Source organism: Palaemon carinicauda, chromosome 2 (genome assembly GCF_036898095.1).
Source record: "Palaemon carinicauda isolate YSFRI2023 chromosome 2, ASM3689809v2, whole genome shotgun sequence".
Lineage (NCBI taxonomy): Eukaryota > Metazoa > Arthropoda > Malacostraca > Decapoda > Palaemonidae > Palaemon > Palaemon carinicauda.
In genome coordinates, this window is record NC_090726.1 from 149,578,028 (window position 1) to 149,598,152 (window position 20,125).

Genomic DNA, 20,125 nt, shown 5'->3' on the forward strand with positions numbered 1-20,125 from the left:
CTGTCACTAGTCGGTCAAGCTTCTCTTCTGTGTCTGCTACCAGTACAGTGTCATCCACAAACAACAACTGATTTACCTCCCATTCATGATCATTCTCGCCTACCAGTTTTAATCCTCGTCCAAGCACTCGAGCATTCACCTCTCTCACCACTCCATCAACATACAAGTTAAACAACCACGGCGACATCACACATCCCTGTCTCAGCCCCACTCTCACCGGAAACCAATCGCTCACTTCATTTCCTATTCTAACACATGCTTTACTACCTTTGTAGAAACTTTTCACTGCTTGCAACAACCTTCCACCAACTCCATATAACCTCATCACATTCCACATTGCTTCCCTGTCAACTCTATCATATGCTTTCTCCAGATCCATAAACGCAACATACACCTCCTTACCTTTTGCTAAATATTTCTCGCATATCTGCCTAACTGTAAAAATCCGATTCATACAACCCCTACCTCTTCTAAAACCACCCTGTACTTCCAAGATTGCATTCTCTGTTTTATCCTTAATCCTATTAATCAGTACTCTACCATACACTTTTCCAACTACACTCAACAAACTAATACCTCTTGAATTACAACACTCATGCACATCTCCCTTGCCCTTATATAGTGGTACAATACATGCACAGACCCAATCTACTGGTACCATTGACAACACAAAACACATATTAAACAATCTCACCAACCATTCAAGTACAGTCACACCCCCTTCCTTCAACATCTCAGCTTTCACACCATCCATACCAGATGCTTTTCCTACTCTCGTTTCATTTAGTGCTCTCCTCACTTCCTCTATTGTAATCTCTCTCTCATTTTCATCTCCCATCACTGGCACCTCAACACCTGGAACAGCAATTATATCTGCCTCCCTATTATCCTCAACATTCAGCAAACTTTCAAAATATTCCGCCCACCTTTTCCTTGCCGCCTCTCCTTTTAACAACCTTCCATTTTTATCTTTTACTGTCTCTTCAATTTTTGCGCCGGCCTTCCTTACTCTCTTCACTTCTTTCCAAAACTACTTCTTATTCTCTTCATATGACTGACCCAGTCCCTGACCCCACCTCAGGTCAGCTGCCCTCTTTGCCTCACGTACCTTGCGCTTTACTTCCACATTTTTCTCTCTATATTTTTCATACTTCTCTATACTATTACTCTGCAGCCATTCTTCAAAAGTCCTCTTTTTCTCTTCCACTTTTACCTTCACTCCTTCATTCCACCATTCACTGCCCTTCCTCATGCTGCCTCCAACAACCTTCTTGCCACATACATCACTTGCAATCCCAACAAAATTTTCTTTTGCTAACTTCCACTCCTCCTCTAAATTACCAGTTTCTCTTACTCTCACCTCGTCATATGCCATTTTCAACCTTTCCTGATATTTACTTTTTACCCCCGGTTTTATTAGCTCTTCAACCCTCACTAGCTCCCTTTTACATCCACCTACTCTATTCCCCCACTCTTTTGCTACAACTAATTTTCCTTCCACCAAAAAATGATCAGACATATCGTTAGCCATACCCCTAAACACGTGCACGTCTTTCAATCTTCCAAACATTCTTTTAGTTATCAACACATAATCCATTAATGCCCTTTCTACTACTCTTCCATTTGCCACTCTTACCCATGTATACTTATTTTTATCTTTCTTTTTAAAAAAGCTAGCACTTATTACCATCTCTTGTTCAACACACATATCTACCAGTCTCTCACCACTCTCATTTTCACCTGGTACGCCATACTTCCCAATGACACCTTCTACCTCTCCAGCGCCCACTCTAGCATTTAAGTCACCCATGACAACTACATAATTCCTTCTACCCAGTCCTTCTACACACCTAGTTAATTCATTCCAGAACTCATTCCGCTCTTCACTTTTCTCACAACCTGGCCCATACGCACTGACAAACGCCCAACATTCCCTACCCAACCTAACCCTTACCCACATTAACCTAGATGATATCTCCTTCCATTCCACTACTTTACCTGCCATCCATTCACTCAGCAATAAAGCCACACCCTCTCTCGCTCTTCCCCTTTCAATCCCAGACACTCTACCAGACATTTCACCAAACATCACTTCACCCTTTCCTTTCATCTTTGTCTCACACAAGGCCAATACATCCATCCTTCTACTTCTAAACATACTTCCAATCTCACATCTTTTACTCTATCGTACTACATCCACGCACATTCAAACACCCCAAAACTAGAGTGCGGGAAGCAGTCACTCTCCCCCCAGCTCCATCTCTCTGTTGCTGTCTCACAGGATTTTTCATACAGGAGAGGGGGTTCCCAGCCCCCTCGTCCCGTCCCTTTTAGTCGCCTCTTACGACACGCAGGGATAACGTTGGCGCTATTCTAATTGTTTTATGCCCCCGCGGCCACAGGGGGCATAAATATATATATATATATATATATATATATATATATATATATATATATATATATATATATATATACATATATACAGTGAACCCTCGTTTATCGCGGTAGATAGGTTCCAGACGCGGCCGCGATAGGTGAAAATCCACGAAGTAGTGACACCATATTTACCTATTTATTCAACATGTATATTCAGACTTTTAAAACCTTCCCTTGTACGTAGTACTGTTAACAAACTACCCTTTAATGTACAGAACACTTAATGCATGTACGTACTACAGTACCCTAAACTAAAACAGGCACAAATATTAAAGGTGATTTTATATCATGAGTTTCCTAAACACGCTAAAAAGCACGATAAAAAATGGCAACCAATGTTTTGTTTACATTTATCTCTGATCATAATGAAGAAACAAACTGGAGGTAGAGCTTTGCTTATTACCCAGACATATTTCCCATACTTTTCCCTTAGAACTACTTCACATCTTCCTACTTTAGATATATATATATATATATATATATATATATATATATATATATATACTATATATATATATATGTGTGTATATATATATATATATATATATATATATATACTGTATATATATATATATATATGTGTGTATATATATATATATATATATATATATATATATATATATATATACATATATATATATATATATATATATATATATATGTGTGTGTGTGTATATATATATATATATATATATATATATTACTGTATATATATGGGTTATGGAAAAAATCCGCGAAGTGGTGAATCCGCGATGGTCGAACCGCGAAGTGGCGAGGGTTCACTGTATATATATATATATATATATATATATATATATATATATATATATATATGCAGTATATATATAGCGAGGTACCTGGAACCATTCCATGGTTCTTCAGATCTTCCCTGCTGCTCACGCCGGCAACATCGTTGGATTTTTCGCTTGCTGTAACCTGTAATTGCAGTCATCTTGGTGATGTACAATTTATTGTTGGCTTTCGCTAGTTTGGTTTTATATTGACTGAGAGTAGTGGTTGGATTATGATCGTTATGTTCATAACTTGAAAGGGGTAGGATTATGAGTTTTTTCCGCCTGCTGTAAACATAACGAACCTACTCTTAAAAACATGATGGCGGAAGATAAACACTATGACGTAAACTACGTAGTTCTACGTAGTATGACTTGCATATTCATTTCTTTTTCTATGCAGAGAATGAAGAGTAAAATTCTGCTTACAAACCAAAAGTATTTAAGTTTTTATAATATAAAAGGAATATATTATTTTTAAGAATATATTTGCCCTATTAGTATACTTTTAGATAATCATTGATCTATTTTCAGAGTTTGAATAAAACTAGCGTACAGTTAAGGTTACGCTATGTAGTTCTGATGACAATCGAAAGTCTCACAAATTACTTTATATCGTTATTTATTTTTGTTTTCGATATTGGGATTTCTAATATTAATCAGATAACCTATTGCATTCTCATTCAAGCCCTTGGCGGAAGAGTAATATCTCTCGCAGTGGGCAGGTCTAATTATGGTTTTATGTGAAAGAGTATAAAAAGTGCAATTTTCAGTGCTAAATTAGTGCAGTGAATTTAATCAGTCAGTGGAGGGTGCGTCTTCTCGACCCTGTCGTTATCCTAGCCTTAGACCTCTTCCAATCTCCCCAACCCCTGGGAGAAGGAATGTCGATCGGCGAAAGGAAACGAGAGGTGTTAGCGCTCGAGCAGACGTCCCCTCAAGCGTTCCTGTTGACGCTTCCCAGAACACTCGCCCTCGCCGTGGGAAAGGCGAGGTAAAAGTGTTATTTTCGCCGTTGGTTGACTCGGCTCACAGACAGGGCTTGCGTCTTACGTATTTTTCTTCCTTCTAGACAAGAAGAGAGTTGCTTGTCATGACGCCGAGCGTTTAGATGCTTAACACCATAACGCTAGTGTCAAGATGGACGCCTAGCATTAAGGAATGGACTACATCACGCCAAGCGTCGAGTAGTTGGAAGTCATGACACGTAACACCGGGAGCATTGGACAGCAAGCTACTAACGATGCTGTAAGAGTTAGACACGATGTTTGAAACTGAGTGCAACTTCTTTGTCTCTCTTTTTGGATGAGCAAACGTTCTAGACGCGAACGTCATAGTTCCGAGCGTCTAAATCGCGAGCGTCAAGCAGTTGCATGGCGTCAAGTGTCCAGCAGTTGTACTTGACGTCGAGTGTCAAGCAGTTAGACATGACGTCGAGTGTCAAGCAGTTAGACATGACGTCGAGTGTCAAGCAGTTAGACATGACGTCGAGTGTCAAGCAGTTAGACATGACGTCGAGCGTCAAGCAGTTACGTGACGTCGAGCGTCAAGCAGTTGGACGTGACACCGAGTGTCAAGCATAGTTCCAAGTGTCTATCGCGTCTAATCGCGAACGTCATTATTCCGAGCGTCAAGCAGTTGCATGGCGTCTAGCGTCCAGCAGTTAGATGTGACGCTGATCGTCAAACAGTTGCATGGCGTCAAGCGTCCAGCAGTTGGACTTGACGTCGAGTGTCAGGCTTGATGCCGAGCATCAAGCAGTTAGACGTGACGCCGAACGTCAAGCAGTAAGACGTGACGTCGAGCATCAAGACTCGGACGTCGTGCTTACACCAGTCGAGCCGAATGTCGAGATCGCGAACGTCTTAGTTCCGATCGTAATGACCGCAAGCGTCTAGCGTTGGAACATCGTTACGCCAGGCGCTATAACTGAAAAGATACAGAGAAAATATTAATTGGAAGGAAATTATTTTCACACAACAGGGCCCGCCTGAACAAACTCTTAGTGTCTGATGGAGGGCGAGAGATAAACCTCTAAAAAGTAAGTAAAAGTAAGTAATGATCTTGGACCCATTGAGGCCAGAATTACAGGACCTTAAGGAGTTGACTCCTAGGAAACAAGATGTCTCTACCTCGGTTAGAGACTTGTAGGAGGAAGGGATCGACTTTCTCCTTTCCCCTATTTATCTTTTAGAGGAATTCTCATAGGAGAAGATCCTAAGATCCTTCATCCTTCGGTTGACTTATTGAAACTCATGAGTTTTTTTTTTTTGAAGAGTTTCCGAATTATTTTGTGCCTGCTGCTCTTCGTTCCCCGCCTTCTGAGTTTATGCTAGGGAAGGCGTCGAAGGAGTCTCTGTTTACAAAGATGGTGCTGTCTCGATCATCTAAAAAAAGCTTTGAGGATGATGGGAGACTGGATGCAATCCAAGAATATCCAGGGTGATAATGTTTTTCCCTTTTCCCTCGGCTAGATTGGCCTCCAGATCTAGTGTTTGGTTCGGGACGGGAGAAGTTCTCAGGTTGGGAGTTCCTACCTCTGCCCAAGGAGATTTTTCGAGTCTAGTAGACGCTCTGCGTCGGATGGCCTTAAGAAGGACCAAATACTCTGGTCAACGTCAGAGCTTGATCATCCTCTCAAAGGCGTCTTCAGAGCTTTCGAAGTATTCATTTTCCTTGACTGGACTCTGGAGACTTGGGGAAGAAGGTTTCTGCCTTGAAGGATGTGGACACTGATAGTCTCAGCCTCATTATGTCAGGCATGGATAAAGCCTTAAAGAACGGTTCCAATGAGTTAGCAGCCCTTTTCTCAATGGGGGTCTTTAAGGAAAGAGCCCAAATGTGTTCTTTTCTGTCCATTGGTGTTACACCCATTCAGAAGTCAGAATTGAGGTGTGCACCCTCCTTTCTTCTTCCTCTTCTTCTTCCTCAAGAGTTGGTCAAAGCAGTCTCTTCCACTTTAGCCCTAAAGGTCACCCAGGATTCGGTGTCTAAATCAGCAAGAAAGGTTCTGCATACTTTTTTCTCTAAACCGCACAGACAATAGTAGGAGCCAGACTAAACAACTTTTGGCGAGCCTGGGAGAGGAGAGGAGCAGACCTTTGGTCCATACTATTACTAAAGGAGGGATGCGAATTCTTTTTGCTAGTGAAACCTCCTTTAATAGTAACTCCAATAGACCTCTCTGCCAGGTACAGAGAGGAGTCGAAGAGACAGGCTATGTAACATCAAATGTGTCTCTTCTTGGAGAAGGAGGCTATTGACCGGTCCTGGATTTAAGTGCACTCAACGCCTTCGTTCAGAAGACAAAGTTCTCCATGGAGACATCGAAATCAGTCCTAGCAGCAGTAAGAAAAGAAGACTGGATGGTCTCTTTAGACCTCCAGGATACTTACTTCCACATCCTCATCCATCCGAACTTCAAGCAATACCTGAAGGTTCGTGTATAGGAGGAAGTTGTCCAGTTTTGGGCTGTTTCGGCCTAAGCACCACCCCTCAATAGATGGTGCGTCTGTTAGGACCTGTCGTTCTTCTAACCATAGACCTCTTCCAAGCTCCCCAACCCCTGGGAGAAGGAATGTCGAACGACAAAAGGAAACGAGATGCTTTAGCTCCCGAGCAGTTGTCACCTCGAGCATACCTGTTGACGCTCGCCATCTCATAGGGAACGTGAGGTTGTAGTGGTTTGCGGACTGTGGCCAAAGGTAGCACCCAAACTGCCTAGTATCCGAATGCCGACCACAACCCGACGTTCACTACACAACAAACATACAACAGTGGAATACCCAAAAACCTGAGTAACAGTTCAACAGACCGGAGTACTGGGCACCACCCCTTGATTTATACTGGGCAAGGGGACCCAGCTAGAACCAGACTTACCCATTTGCTTCTCCTCCCTTTTGCTTGCTGATCATAAGTACAAGTATAAGAACATTAGGTGAAAGGAAATATTGTTTAATTAATTACGGGACACATTGTGGGAGGAAAGAATTATGATAAATTACGGTACTTAAGAGATCTTAAAAGTGGCTGGGGAAGGGGACACATTGGTGTAGGAACAGGAATGATATGCTATGTTCATAAAACACAAGAAAATAAAATTTATTTGTACAAAACTGTTAGGGTTATGTTAGCATGGACCCATCAATCCAAATAGAAAATTAAAGACAAAATTAGCATTCCTTTACGTCAAACTTCAGCAACAGGGTAACAATGATAAACAAACAGGAAATTACACAATCAAGATTTCCATTGGGGGGACACTCATAAGTGTTCCTATTCAGTACTAGAGTAAAACAGAAACACTCCTAACCGTGTATCTATTTGGGCAAGTACCAGTATGCCATTTCAATAGTTCCAGTTTACTATTAATGTTTATGACACTTAAAACTTTGTGGTCTTCCGCAAAAAGACGGTTTTAGGCCCCTTTACGTTCACTTGGTTCTGGGGCAAATATTTAAAAAAAACTGTCCATCACTAAGTTCCAGTATGGAATCACCTTTTGTGATCTGGTGATGTGGAGTAACAATATCTTGATCCTTGTTGATGAAATCTTGGATTCGCAAGGTTTTCAACTGTCGAAGCTCTTTTTCAACTGAATTGAATATACTGAAGAAGGGCCGTGCCTGATGTCAAAACTTGTCTAATGACAACATCTTCTAGCTGAGCATTGAAAATTGAGTTCCTATCTTCACCTTCTCCCGTTTCACCCATTTTGAGCAATGCATCATTTATTTCTATCAAACGAGATAATCCCATTTTGCGATACTGTACATTCAATTCCAGGGATGGATTTACTCACTTTTCTATACACTGTTCATTCAGTAGGGTAAAGGAAGTTTATACTAAGCTGATTAACCCTATTCAGTTGTAGGAATCATTCAGTACCCTTCAAATCATATTTCTTGTGCCACGTCTTAACTCAACTTCTAGTTGCCTCTCTAAAGAAAAAAAAAAACCCTACAGAGAGTAGGGCGTGCTGCAAAAACAAATGTGATTAGACAACTGGTAGGACCAAAAAATATTACAATACCCCTTAAAACTATAAATAATGCTTCTATTCATGACTTTCTGTTATAAAAATAAATGAATTTGTTGCTGGCAAAATATGTAAACCTATTTAAGAAAAATTGAATCTTTACTACAGTGAATATAAGGGAAATCATTATAGTACAGTACTGGGGCAGAATATCAGACATTATGACAAAAGGGAATTGATAATGAGTTACTTTAAAACATTTATAACCCAAGCTCGTTATTTGTGGAAATGGTTTGTATTTTCCCCAACTATTATTAATTTTTTTCACAAGGTTAAAGTGTTTTCGTTATCTTCGGATGACGCAGTGCCCGGACGAGGCTGGTGTCAAGCTTCCAGACCTCTGAAGAGGAAGATGGACACGGTCAATCAGCGTCCTATCATGACACCGCAAACTACTGGTTGTAGGCTTTGGAGCAGTCCCGAGCGTTTTCATTCTACCGAAAAAAGCTCTCCTGCCAAACGTCCTTTAAGGACGTCAGCAACTGTCAAGAAACATCCATCTCACCCAGTTGCAGGACAGCTGTCTGAGCCTGACATGACCTCGGTTCATGCTCCTCCACCATCAGACTGGTTATCATCCTCTGGACGCTCTGCGAATTCTTTAAACGGCGTAGAACGCGAGCTTGTGGACCCTAATTTTAATATGCTGCAAGATATACATCAGAAACTCTCTTCGCTCTTGCAAGTTTATTGGCCTGCGGACAACAAGAGAGTAGCAGGCCTAGACCCTGAGCGTCGGGAAGCTTCACACCTGGACGCCAATTTTCGTAAGGCTACTAGTCGAGAGGTTCTTGACGACGAACGTCTTTACAACTCCCTTGTTAAATGTCGTGTTTCAGCAGCTTTAACCAAAAGGAGTCAAGCAGCTAGACGTGACGTCGAGCGTCAAGCGGGACGCGAAGTCGAGCATCAAGCAGAATGCGGTGTCGGGCGTCAAACAGCTTGTGACATGGACATGTACGCATTTCCACCGTTCAAAATTCATTACAAAGTGATGCAAAAAGTTTGGGTCACACGAAGGGACCAGATTGACTCTAGTGGCCCACTTTTGGGCCTCAAGGGAGTGGTTCACAGAGGTACTGGAATGGATGGTGGACACTCCAAGAAGCCTTTCATTAAGAGTAGTTCTACTCAAACAACCTCACTTGGAAAGGTACCATCAACAATCTTCAAGCTCTTCATCTAACTGTCTTCAGATCACCGAAAAACTCACAAGAACTAGAGGTTTTTCGAAGGAGGCAGCTAGGGCTATTGCAAGAGCAAAGAGGACGTCTACCATCTAGGTTTACCAATCCAAGTGGGAGGTCTTTAGAGCGTGGTGCAGAGTCAACTCTGTTTCCTCGTCCAGTATCTCTATACTGTAACTCAGGTTGCTGACTTCCTGTTATATCTTCGAAGGAAACGCAATTTTTTCATCCTCTACCATCAAGGGATACAAGAGTATGTTAGCAACCGTATTCAGGCACAACACTTGGACCTTTCTAATGTTAAAGACCTACAGGAACTTCTCAAATCGTTTGAAACATCAAAGCAACAGCACCAGGATTCATCAGCTTGGAATCTGGATATAGTCCTGAATTTCATTTTGAGTGACAGGTTTGAGCCTTTGCATTCGGCTTCATTTAAGGGCCTCACGATGAAGACTCTAGTTTTGATCAGTCTGGCGACAGCTAAAAGAGTCAGTGGGATTCATGCTTTTAGTTAAAACTTAGTTTTTTCGAGATAACAAAGCTATCGGCTTATTGCAGTTAGGCTTTCTCGCCAAGAATGAACGCCCTTCTCAACTTTGGCCCATGGCTTTTGAGTTTCCGAACCTTTCGGATGTGGTTGGCGAGGAGTTTGAGAAGTGTCCTGTGTCCAGTAAGAGCCCTGAAGTTCTACCTGGACTGAACGAAAGAGTTGTGAGGCAAGGCGGAAGCACTTGGTGCTCGGTCTAGATGCCCTCGTTACAGAGGTCGAGGAATGCACTTTCATTCTTCATCAGGCTCTTAATAAGAGAAATTCATGCACATTGCAGTAAAGCAGACCTCAAGCTTTTAAATCAGACGCATGAAGTTAGAACTGTAGCAACTTCGGTGGCCTTCAGGCAGAATAGATCGTTGCAGAGCATTATGGACACAACCTTTTGGAGGAATAAATCTGTGTTCGCTTCACATTATTTAAACGTGTCCAGACTCTTTTTATAAGGACTGCTTCACTCTGGGACCATTCGTAGCAACGAGTGCTGTAGTGGGGGAAGGATCCACCACTACATTCCCATAATCCTAATACCCTTTTCTTCTCTTGGAACTTTTGTATTTTTATGGTTGTTCATGGAGATTGCGACAGTCTTCCACAATCATTGATTTTAGTTAGGTGGTCAATTTGTTCCTTGAGAGCGCCCGGAACAAGGGTATTGGAGGAGGTCCTGTCACATAGAGGTTTTTAGACCGGTTTGACAGCTCCTAGAGGTCTTCAGCCCCCTGGGTGGATTGCTGGTTCTCATAAGAAAAGCGGACATACTGAAAGAATTCATTGAAGTCAGCTTCCTTATCATGTACGAACCCTTAAGCTTTTTTATTAACTCTTAAGTAAAATTCCAACCATGTTGGCTGTCTCTGACCCTCCATCAGGGACTTCCTCCCTGGATTCCTTCTCCATTAGACCAGTGATTTCCGCCCTTCAACAAGTTTAGGGCTACGGCCCCTGGTAGCCCAAGAGAAGTAATTGCGAGCGACACAGGTTCCCCCTTACTTCCCTTTCCATGCTACCCTTTCCCTTCCTTTCCCTCCTCCCATGTTAGAGATGGATGTTTTGGAAGCCCATGCTTGGATTATTTATAAAGGTGAATTTATACAAACAGGTAGACTTTTGCGTGCTTCCCCTGACTCTCCTACCCTGGTCTGTATGTCGTCTGGACCTAGCTGCCTATCTAGGTCCCGTGCCCTTGGATGGTAGTGGTGGTTCTTCCGGCCTGTAAGTCCACCCCCGCCTCCTAAAGTGTGTCTCTTAAGAAAGTAGTTCGAGGTAAGTACTCCGTGTTGGAACAAATCACAAATTTTAAGTAATTCGTATTTTTCCTAACATTACTTACCTCGAACTACTTTTGGGTTATTGCCTACCCATCCTGCCCCGGGTGCCTTACAGGTGTTCGAGGTATAGACTCATATGCTTACTGACGACAATGACCCAGCAGCGCACCCACGCGCTGACCCTCGGGTCGCCTCAGGGCACGTATCCTTCCACCATGGAGGGACCCGACAAGGGAAAACGGAGATGGGGGGACTGCGCAAAATTCTTGGTCGGATAGGGAGGAGATCCCAGATACTCCTAAGAAAGTAGTTCAAGGTAAGTACTGTTAGGAAAAATACAAGTTACTTAAAATTTGTGATATTGTGTGCTATATGGAGAAGTTTATCCGGGATTCTGTGTAAAACAAACCATGCTTATTGCCTGAGAATATTTTCTCAGGAGGTTGATAGGAGGCAGATTAGACCCAACACTTGCACGCACCTTTAGATTCAAGTGTTCGATATCCCGGGCTTTTGAATCAACCTGTTTAGTTATCGGAATTTATTCCTCCTAAGGATATCTCTCATACTAGAGGATGAGGGTTTTTATCCATGTAAGAACAAATCCCAAATTTGTCATAGTAATTTGTATTATTCCTAAGTTTATAAACTTTCCTTTAAGTTATACTTCCTGCTTTGACCACCTCACAATTCCAAGGTGAAGGTCAAGTGTCTTACGGTGTACTGGCAGGGGGCTGGGGATTCCCCACCACTAACTACCAACACCTTGTTATAAATTGTAATGGCTGAGTTTCCAGCTGTACTGAAATCATACTCGTATTAAAGGACTCACAATTGAATAGTTGGAAAACATCCAGATTACTATTAAAGATTTATGATTTTGAAATGTTCTGTATTTTGATGTTTTTGAACAACTTATTGTATTTTGAATTTCTACTGAATATAATGTTGCATTTTTTCTCACTGGTAGTATATCAAGAGAGGGTTAATAATCCATCTCTCTAATGATACTTTTCTATTGCAGCTTTCATCGCTCACAGTCCTGTTTATAGTGCCGAAAAACCAGCTTTGTACTTTGAGCAGTGTTACACAATTGAAGAAAAGCTCGGTATTGGATCATTTGGTGAAGTTTTCAAAGTTCGAAGCAAAGAAGATGGAAAGTTTTATGCCTGCAAGAGAACTCTTCTTCGGTTTCGAGGTGAAGGAGACAGGTAGGATAAAAATTAGTAATTTTTTGGGGGGAAGGTGTGTTTGGTTAAAGGAGACATCACAATTTATATTTTCCTTACATCCTGCTTCTATTTTAATGCTTTTTATTTTTTTTTCTAGCCTTTGGATACTAGTGTCTATGATTTTACTGCATAGACTAGTGCAGGTCTCATGAACAATTTCTGTTTCTTCCTACGTGGATACAAACTTTTCATCCCTCAAGATAGGGAATATCTTAGAGCTGGCACAGATCTTGAATTCACTAATAAAGTTGACAAGTGATTTTTACAATGAGTAGCCCTGCCCACTCTTTGTCTCCGGTTGCAAAGAATGAAGACGTACTGTTGCGCCCTATCCTTAGGCTCTGATCTTTTCTTTTTTATTTGTTCCTACATATACAAAACTTCGTCATTTTTGGGTAAGCCTTTTGGTGCATTTTGTTATGACCACATAGAAGAATTCTTGTGGATATGGCAACAATATATGGTTGCTCCATGTGCACTACTGTTAGGTGGTGTTGGCCTAAGCACAGCCATTTAGTCTTGGTCACCGTGATAGTCAGATGTCTGTTGCTGACCTCTCTTGGTGCTTTTTGTGGAATCGTTAATTCACTCCTCAGAATGAGTGTTAAACCAGTGTTTATGAGAACCTGTTGGAGGGGAAAGAGATATGATATGAATTCCCTTTGTGAGGTTTACAAGGAGTGATCGTCTTATCAATGACATCTTTTCCGGCACACAGTTTCCCCCTCAAAAGGAACATGACTTGTCTGATCGTTCGTTAAAACTCTGATAACAAAGGAGAATGACCTGTTATGTGTTCAAAGGTTTGTGGGTGTGGTTTTTCCTCTACTCTTCTTAGTGAGGCCTAGAATGCCTTTAATAAACCCCAAATAGGCAATAACCTGAACTCTTTGCAACCGATGGAGTATGATTACTGACTTTTCTAACCTTGTATGAACCCCTTCCAATCCTAAAACCTTGGTAAGGTCGTAACTGGGGAGCGATAGGGATGTTCCAATAAGTGTCTTAGATGTATGAAACAGGTCAAAGCTCCTCAGGGTAGTACAGTATTCCCTCGAATATCACGGTAGGTAGGGAACGAAACCACCCGTGATATTTGAAAATCTGTGAAGTACGACAAAACCATTACTTGTTCCGACACAGATACAAACCTTCGCTATTTATAGGGTATTACTTTCGGCAACGCTGAAAACCAGACAAGACAATTTTAGTGAGGGATAAATACCCCATCCGCTAGTTAGCGGGAGGGGGTTTGGGTAGACTAGCTACCCCGCTCACTCACACCTGTTGGTTGAGTAACCACTTTTGCTTTTGGCTTGTAGAGTTCGGACGTGCCGTCTCTCTCCCGTTAAACAAACTGCCTCGACTTTATTACTTTTCCTTTTTCTTTTGTGTGTATCGGTGTGTGTTTGGTTATTGTCCTGCTATGCGGACATGTCAAGGGATTGAAGGCCGCCGATGCGGCACCTTCATGTCGTCCGTGGAGACGGACCCACACCCTTTATGCCCGGCTTGTCGGGGAATTCAGTGTTCGCGGGACAACACCTGTTCCGAGTGTAGGGAGTGGCCTGCCTCCCAGTGGGAGAGGTTTGCGCGTAAGACGAAGAAGTGTAAACGCAAATCTTCGCTTTCGGGGTCTTCCTCGAAATCGAAGAAATCGCAGGCTTCTGCTTCCTCTACGCCCAGATCTCTGCCCGAAGCTAATCCTCGAACAGGCCCTTCCAGGGCATGGTCGAGCAGTAGCGCAGGGCTTGTGACTCCAGGTCAACCCCGTGGGATAACCCTGTGGGATAGACGAAGGTGGCGGCTCCCCTAGTGAGTCAGCTCCTTCTCTTCCCCCAGAGAGCGCCTGTTCTTTTCCAGACCTTGTGTCTTTGTGGCCTTCGCTGGGCGCGTCAATGGTCCCCCTACGAAGGAAGTTCTGCTCGAACTCCTCCAAAGGGGAGCAGAGAGAAGGGGGTCATCTCTTTCCTCTGCAGAGGTCGATCCTCCTCTTCTGGGCGCAAGCGCTGTTACCCGTCGGTCAGGCCGAGAGTCTGGTTCCGACGCCTTTGTTTATCATGAGTGAAAACTTAATTTTCGTGTTTGTGCGAGTGAGGTTTTGTTTGTGCACTATATTTTAGGTGCAAAGTTTTAATCCTGATGACGGAAATACGTTCCGGCAACTTTATTACGTCACAGTCGTGTGACGTAATCTTCATTGTATGTCTTGCAAATTCTCTTTATTATATATATTTATTTGTTTTTTTATGTAAAGAATGGGAGGAATTCCACTTATATAAGCTTTTTAACTTTTTAATGTAAAATTTTAAAGAAATATTTGTCCATTTAGTATTCGTTCTTTAAATCATCGATCTGAATTCATAAATTAGATAGAACTAGCGTATGGTTAATTTACGCTGTTAGTTCTCGTTACTATCGATGCAGTCCCAACATGCCTTGGTAGCGTTCTTTTCGATATGGGAATTAAAGTGTTGGCTATAATACTCCAACAACAACGATATGGGAATTCTAGTTTTAGTAGTATTTTCATTTATATGTTCCTATTGTTTACATTTATGCATATAGATACGTTATTGCTATATCTGTTCTTTTTATCATTACAACTCGCTTGTTTTTGAAAACCCTTTGAATTTATTGTGGATTACATTTGTTTTCACATTTTCTGTTCATTTTAATCTTTAACGTATAACTTTCCCGGCGTTTGTTTGTAACTACCGGGTGGGTATTTATGACATTTAATTTTACCGGTGGTTATATGTAACTACTGGGTGAGTGTGTTCAACTTTTATTTTTAATCTCAACTCTTGCCCGGTGGTTTTTCTTTTTGTGACCGCCGGGTAAGTATGTTTGAAAGTTTATTTTATTATGGAAATGTCAGTTTAATATTTTATAAAATATTTTGTTACAGTTTATAAAGCAAGTACTAGAGACGATATTGCTTTCTCATTCAAGCCCGTGGCAGTAGAATACTGTAAGTTCTCTCACAACGGGCAGGACTAATTATGGTTTTTTGTGTAAGAGTTTAATAGTGCAAGTTTCAGTGCTAAATTAGGCATTGGATTCATTCAGCACAGTGGACGTCATTTTCCTAGCCTTAGACCTCTTCCAAGCTCCCCGGCCCATGGGAGAAGGAACGTCGATCGGCGAAAGGAAACGAGAGGCGTTAGCTCACGAGCAAACGCCCTCGCGAGCGTTCCTGTTAACGTTCCCAAGAATGCTCGCCCTTGCCATGGGAAAGCAAAGAGCGTTGGACGTTAAGATTCTTTCACTGCTTTTAGAGTTTCGCATTGCATCACTTTTGATTTTAATGGCAATACTATAAGTCATAGATATTCGCTGATAATATCAATGCTTACAAACCATCATTGACTCGGTTTTTGTCCCCGAGCGCCAGTCGGCCTTATGAACCCTCTGGTCGGAACCGAACGCGCCGAGCGGCATAATGAATATCATTTTGCCTTAACGCTCGGCGCTAAGTCTTTCAAGACAGGACTATCGGCGCCTCGTCTTTCAGGACTATCGGCGCCTCGTCTTTCAGGACTATCGGCGCCTCGTCTTTCAGGACTATCGGCGCCTCGTCTTTCAGGACTATCGGCGCCTCGTCTTTCAGGGCGAATGCAGCCTCGTCTTTCAGGGCGAATGCAGCCTCGTCTTTCAGGGCGAATGCAGCCTCGTCTTTCAGGGCGAATGCAGCCTCGTTCTTTCAGGGCGAATGCAGCCTCGTCTTCGGGGCGAATGCAGCCTCGTCTTCGGGGCGAATGCAGCCTCGTCTTTCAGGGCGAATGCAGCCTCGTCTTTCAGGGCGAATGCAGCCTCGTCTTTCAGGGCGAGTGCAGCCTCGTCTTTCGGGGCGAGTGCTGCCTCGTCTTTCGGAGAGAGAGAGAGAGAGAGAGAGAGAGAGAGAGAGAGAGAGAGAGAGAGAGAGAGAGAGAGAGAGAGAGAGAGAGAGAGAGAGAGAGAGAGAGAGAGAGAGAGAGAGAGAGAGAGATATCTTGTTGCAGAAATGCATAGACCGAACCATATCCTCGTCCCACTCTTGCAAACATTTCTTTCACCTCCTTTATATGGTTGCAGACCTTGGCAAGCCGTTCTAATGTTAAGCCCGTTTCTTCGACATTTTCTTGGGTCTCTTCCTGTGTTTCGCTCTCTTCTTCACTGGCCGATTTCGTCAGGTCTTCTAGGTCTGCGTCAGTTAGCGGCTGGGAATGGCAGTCCAACAACTCATCGACGTCTTCAGTCGTCATGTCGCCAAACCCGTCACCTCCAATTATCGCAGCCAGCTGCACAGATTTGCGTATTGCAGAGTGTTGGATTTCAGACGGAGTAAATCCCTCGTCGTCGTAAACAATCTGGGGCCACAACTTCTTCCAGCTCGCATTCACGGTTGTAGGTTTCATTTCTTGCAGTGCCTTCTGAATGTTCTGCAGGCACGTGGCTATGGTGTACTGCCGCCAGTACGCCTTCAAATTAAATTCTCCATCTTCATCTTCTTGGGCAGCATCCACACACGCAACGAGGTCCGCCAAGGTATTCTTCGTGTTGAGGGCCTTGAATGCCCTGATAACCCCCTGGTCCATCGGTTGAATTAATGACGTGGTGTTGGGTGGCAGGAACTCAACCTGAACGCCCTCACACGACAGGTCAGTTGCGTGTCCACCAGCGTTATCCATAAAGAGAAGGATCTTGAATGGCAAGCCCTTCTCTAAGAGATATTGACTGACTTGCGGGATGAAACACTGGTGGAACCAGTTGGAGGTCAGCATCTTCGTAATCCATGCTTTTGGATTATACATCCAGTACACGGGAAGGAGATTCTTATTCTTATTTTTCAAAGCGCGAGGATTTTTCGACTTGTAAATAAGCCCCGGCTTTAGCAAAAATCCAGCAGCATTGCCACACATCACGAGGGTAACGCGATCCTTGAATGCTTTAAAGCCAGAGGCTTTGGCTTCTTCTTTGAACAGGAAAGTTCGCGACGGCATTCTCTTCCAAAACAAGCCGGTCTCATCCATATTAAAGACTTGTTCCGGCTTGTATCCACCTTCGGCGATAATATTCTTGAACGTCTGGTTCACGTTAGTTTCAGCAGCGGCAGTGTCAGCGGAAGCAGCCTCGCCATGCAGGGAAATGCTTTTCAGGGCGAAGCGTTTCTGAAACTTCGCGAACCATCCTTTGCTGGCGGAAAAAACGTTGTTTCTGACGCTGGGAATCAGTGGATGTCCCTGGTTGAGGTTCATCTACATCATCATCATCTTCAGCATGGTCGCCATCGTCGTCTTGAGGTTCCTTTGCCGCAAAATTCTCATACAAGCTCAAAGCCTTGGTTCGGATGGTGTTCGTATCCAAGGCTATGTTCTTCTTCCGGCAGTCGGCAATCCACACTGCTAAAGCACCATCCATGCGTACGATCGTTTTATTACGCGTGGTAACGACTCGCTTCGCTGATCTGCTAAAGGTGATGGTAGCCGTCTTTCTAATGTTCGCCTCGTCCTTCTTGATATAGCGAACGGTGGATTCGTTGACTCCAAAATGGCGGGCTGCGGCCTCGTAACTTCTACCGTCTTTTAACATATCGAGAAGCGTCACCTTCTCAGCAATCGTCATCATCTTTCGGTGGCGTTCAGGCTCACTACCAGCCTTAGTAGAAGCAGAACGCTCGGGAGGCATTGTACAGTAGGGTTTAACAGAAAGTTCAACAAAAAGTTCAACTTAAAACAGTCACGCACAGCACAGATTAAAGTCCACAATAACTTAACATCATCTACACAGCGATACGGCGGGAGACAAAGTGACTGCGAATACGTAGATGCTGCGGGTTGGAGATGCGGGCAAAACACCAATCACAGGCTAGATAACAAAACTTGGGTTCTGATTCATCATCTGTCAGCGCTTGAATCAATCACAACCAGTCTTATATGCTACGTAGGTTACCAATTCAAAGTACAAGGTACCCTACGTATACTGTACAGCAATAATAATAATAATAATAAATAATGATAATGATAATGATAATGATAATGATAACAATAACAATAATTTTAATAACAACAACAACAATAATAATAATAATAATAATGATACAGCTTTACGTACGCTATTTTACGCTTGTTTTGTTGTAGGATATGTCTCTCGCTCTCTCTCTCCCTCTCTCTCGTATGCTTATTCGAGATGTGATTTTTGCAACAAAGAATATTATTGGATGCAGTACTACGTACGTATACATACAAAAGATTCATGGAAAAGATGCACATCCATTACATTTGTAGTACAGTAGTAGCCATCAGCAGCCTTACACCATTCTAATATGGTATGACTGCATCTGATTTGCGTTTCATGTTCGATTTAATTTTACTACGTACTGTATACAGTACTGAATTATCGTATGATCACATTCTCTTTTCGTGTTTTATTTCTTTCTGTGCAGAATTATATGTCATATGTAATGCAATGAACAATCAGTAAGAGCAGATATTACTAATTACAGTATTAATGGAATTACAGGTAACGAAATATCGTATTTGGGGTCTTCAGATATCGCGGTATTTTCGAAATTTCCGGAAAATCCGCGATATGTATACAGTATATATATATATGGGTTATGAAAATAACCCGCGAAGTGGTGAATCCGCGATGGTCGAACCGCGAAGTAGCGAGGGCTCACTGTACGTACTTCTCCTTTTTTCTTTCTCTCCTCTCCCTCAAGAGTTGGTCAAAGACAGGTTTTGGTGTCTTAATCAGCAAGAAATTTTCTGCATGCTTTTTTCTCTAACCGAACTAAGAACAGTAGGAGCCAGACTTGGCTTCTTCTGGCGAGCCTGGAAGAGGAGAGGAGCAGACCTTCGGCCCGTGTTTTTACTAAGGATGGATGCGAAATCTTTTTCCTAGTGAATCCTCCTTTGTTAGTTACTCTGATAAGACTTTTCTGCCTTACCGACTTTGCAACTTCAATGTCTCTCTTTTGGGAGAGGGAGTCTTTTGTCCGGTCCTGGACGTAAATGCTCTTTACGCCTTCGTTCAGAAGTCAAAGTTCTCCATGATGACATCAAAATCTTTGGAGAAGAGGGGAGCAGACCTTTGGTCAGTACTTCTTCTGAAGGAGGATTACTTTTTCCTTTTATAGGGAAACCTCCTTTAGTTTTTAGCTACAACAATTCTCTCTCCCAGTTCTAGAGAGGAGTCTAAGTGGCAGGCTATGCAATCAAACTTTATCTGAGGTCTGTTTCCAAGAAAGAACGAGTGTAGAATGGGTCAGTTTCGGGCCGTGTGTTTTGGTCTCAGCTCCGCTCCTCTAATGTTCACGTAATTTTTGCTTAATGTAGCAGAATACTGCACTCAAGAGAAGTCAGAGCGTCCCTGTATCTGGATTTTTAGATAACGTTGAGCCTATCTAATAATTAGGTCTTCCTGTCATCAAGAAGTCTCTCTTCTGACACCAGGACGCTCAGCACCACGTCTTTTAGAACGTTCAGCGTCTCGCTGTGTTTACCTCTCGGCTCCACGTCTTACAGGACTTTCGGCACCACGTCTTACAGGACTATCGGCGCCACGTCTTACAGGACGATCGGCGCCTCGTCTTTCAGGACGCTCGACGTCGAAGTTCTAGCATGAGGCATG

The 20,125-nt window shown here is 42.8% G+C and overlaps 1 protein-coding gene across 1 annotated transcript in view; it reads left to right on the forward strand.

Moving 5' to 3' along the window:
• LOC137627784 (membrane-associated tyrosine- and threonine-specific cdc2-inhibitory kinase-like) overlaps positions 1–20,125 on the forward strand; it is a 104,458-nt gene that overhangs the window by 7,285 nt on the left and 77,048 nt on the right. The window contains exon 3 of the mRNA XM_068359121.1: positions 12,301–12,487. Within this exon, the coding sequence (XP_068215222.1) occupies positions 12,301–12,487 (187 nt within the window). The remainder of the gene's footprint in view (positions 1–12,300; positions 12,488–20,125) is intronic.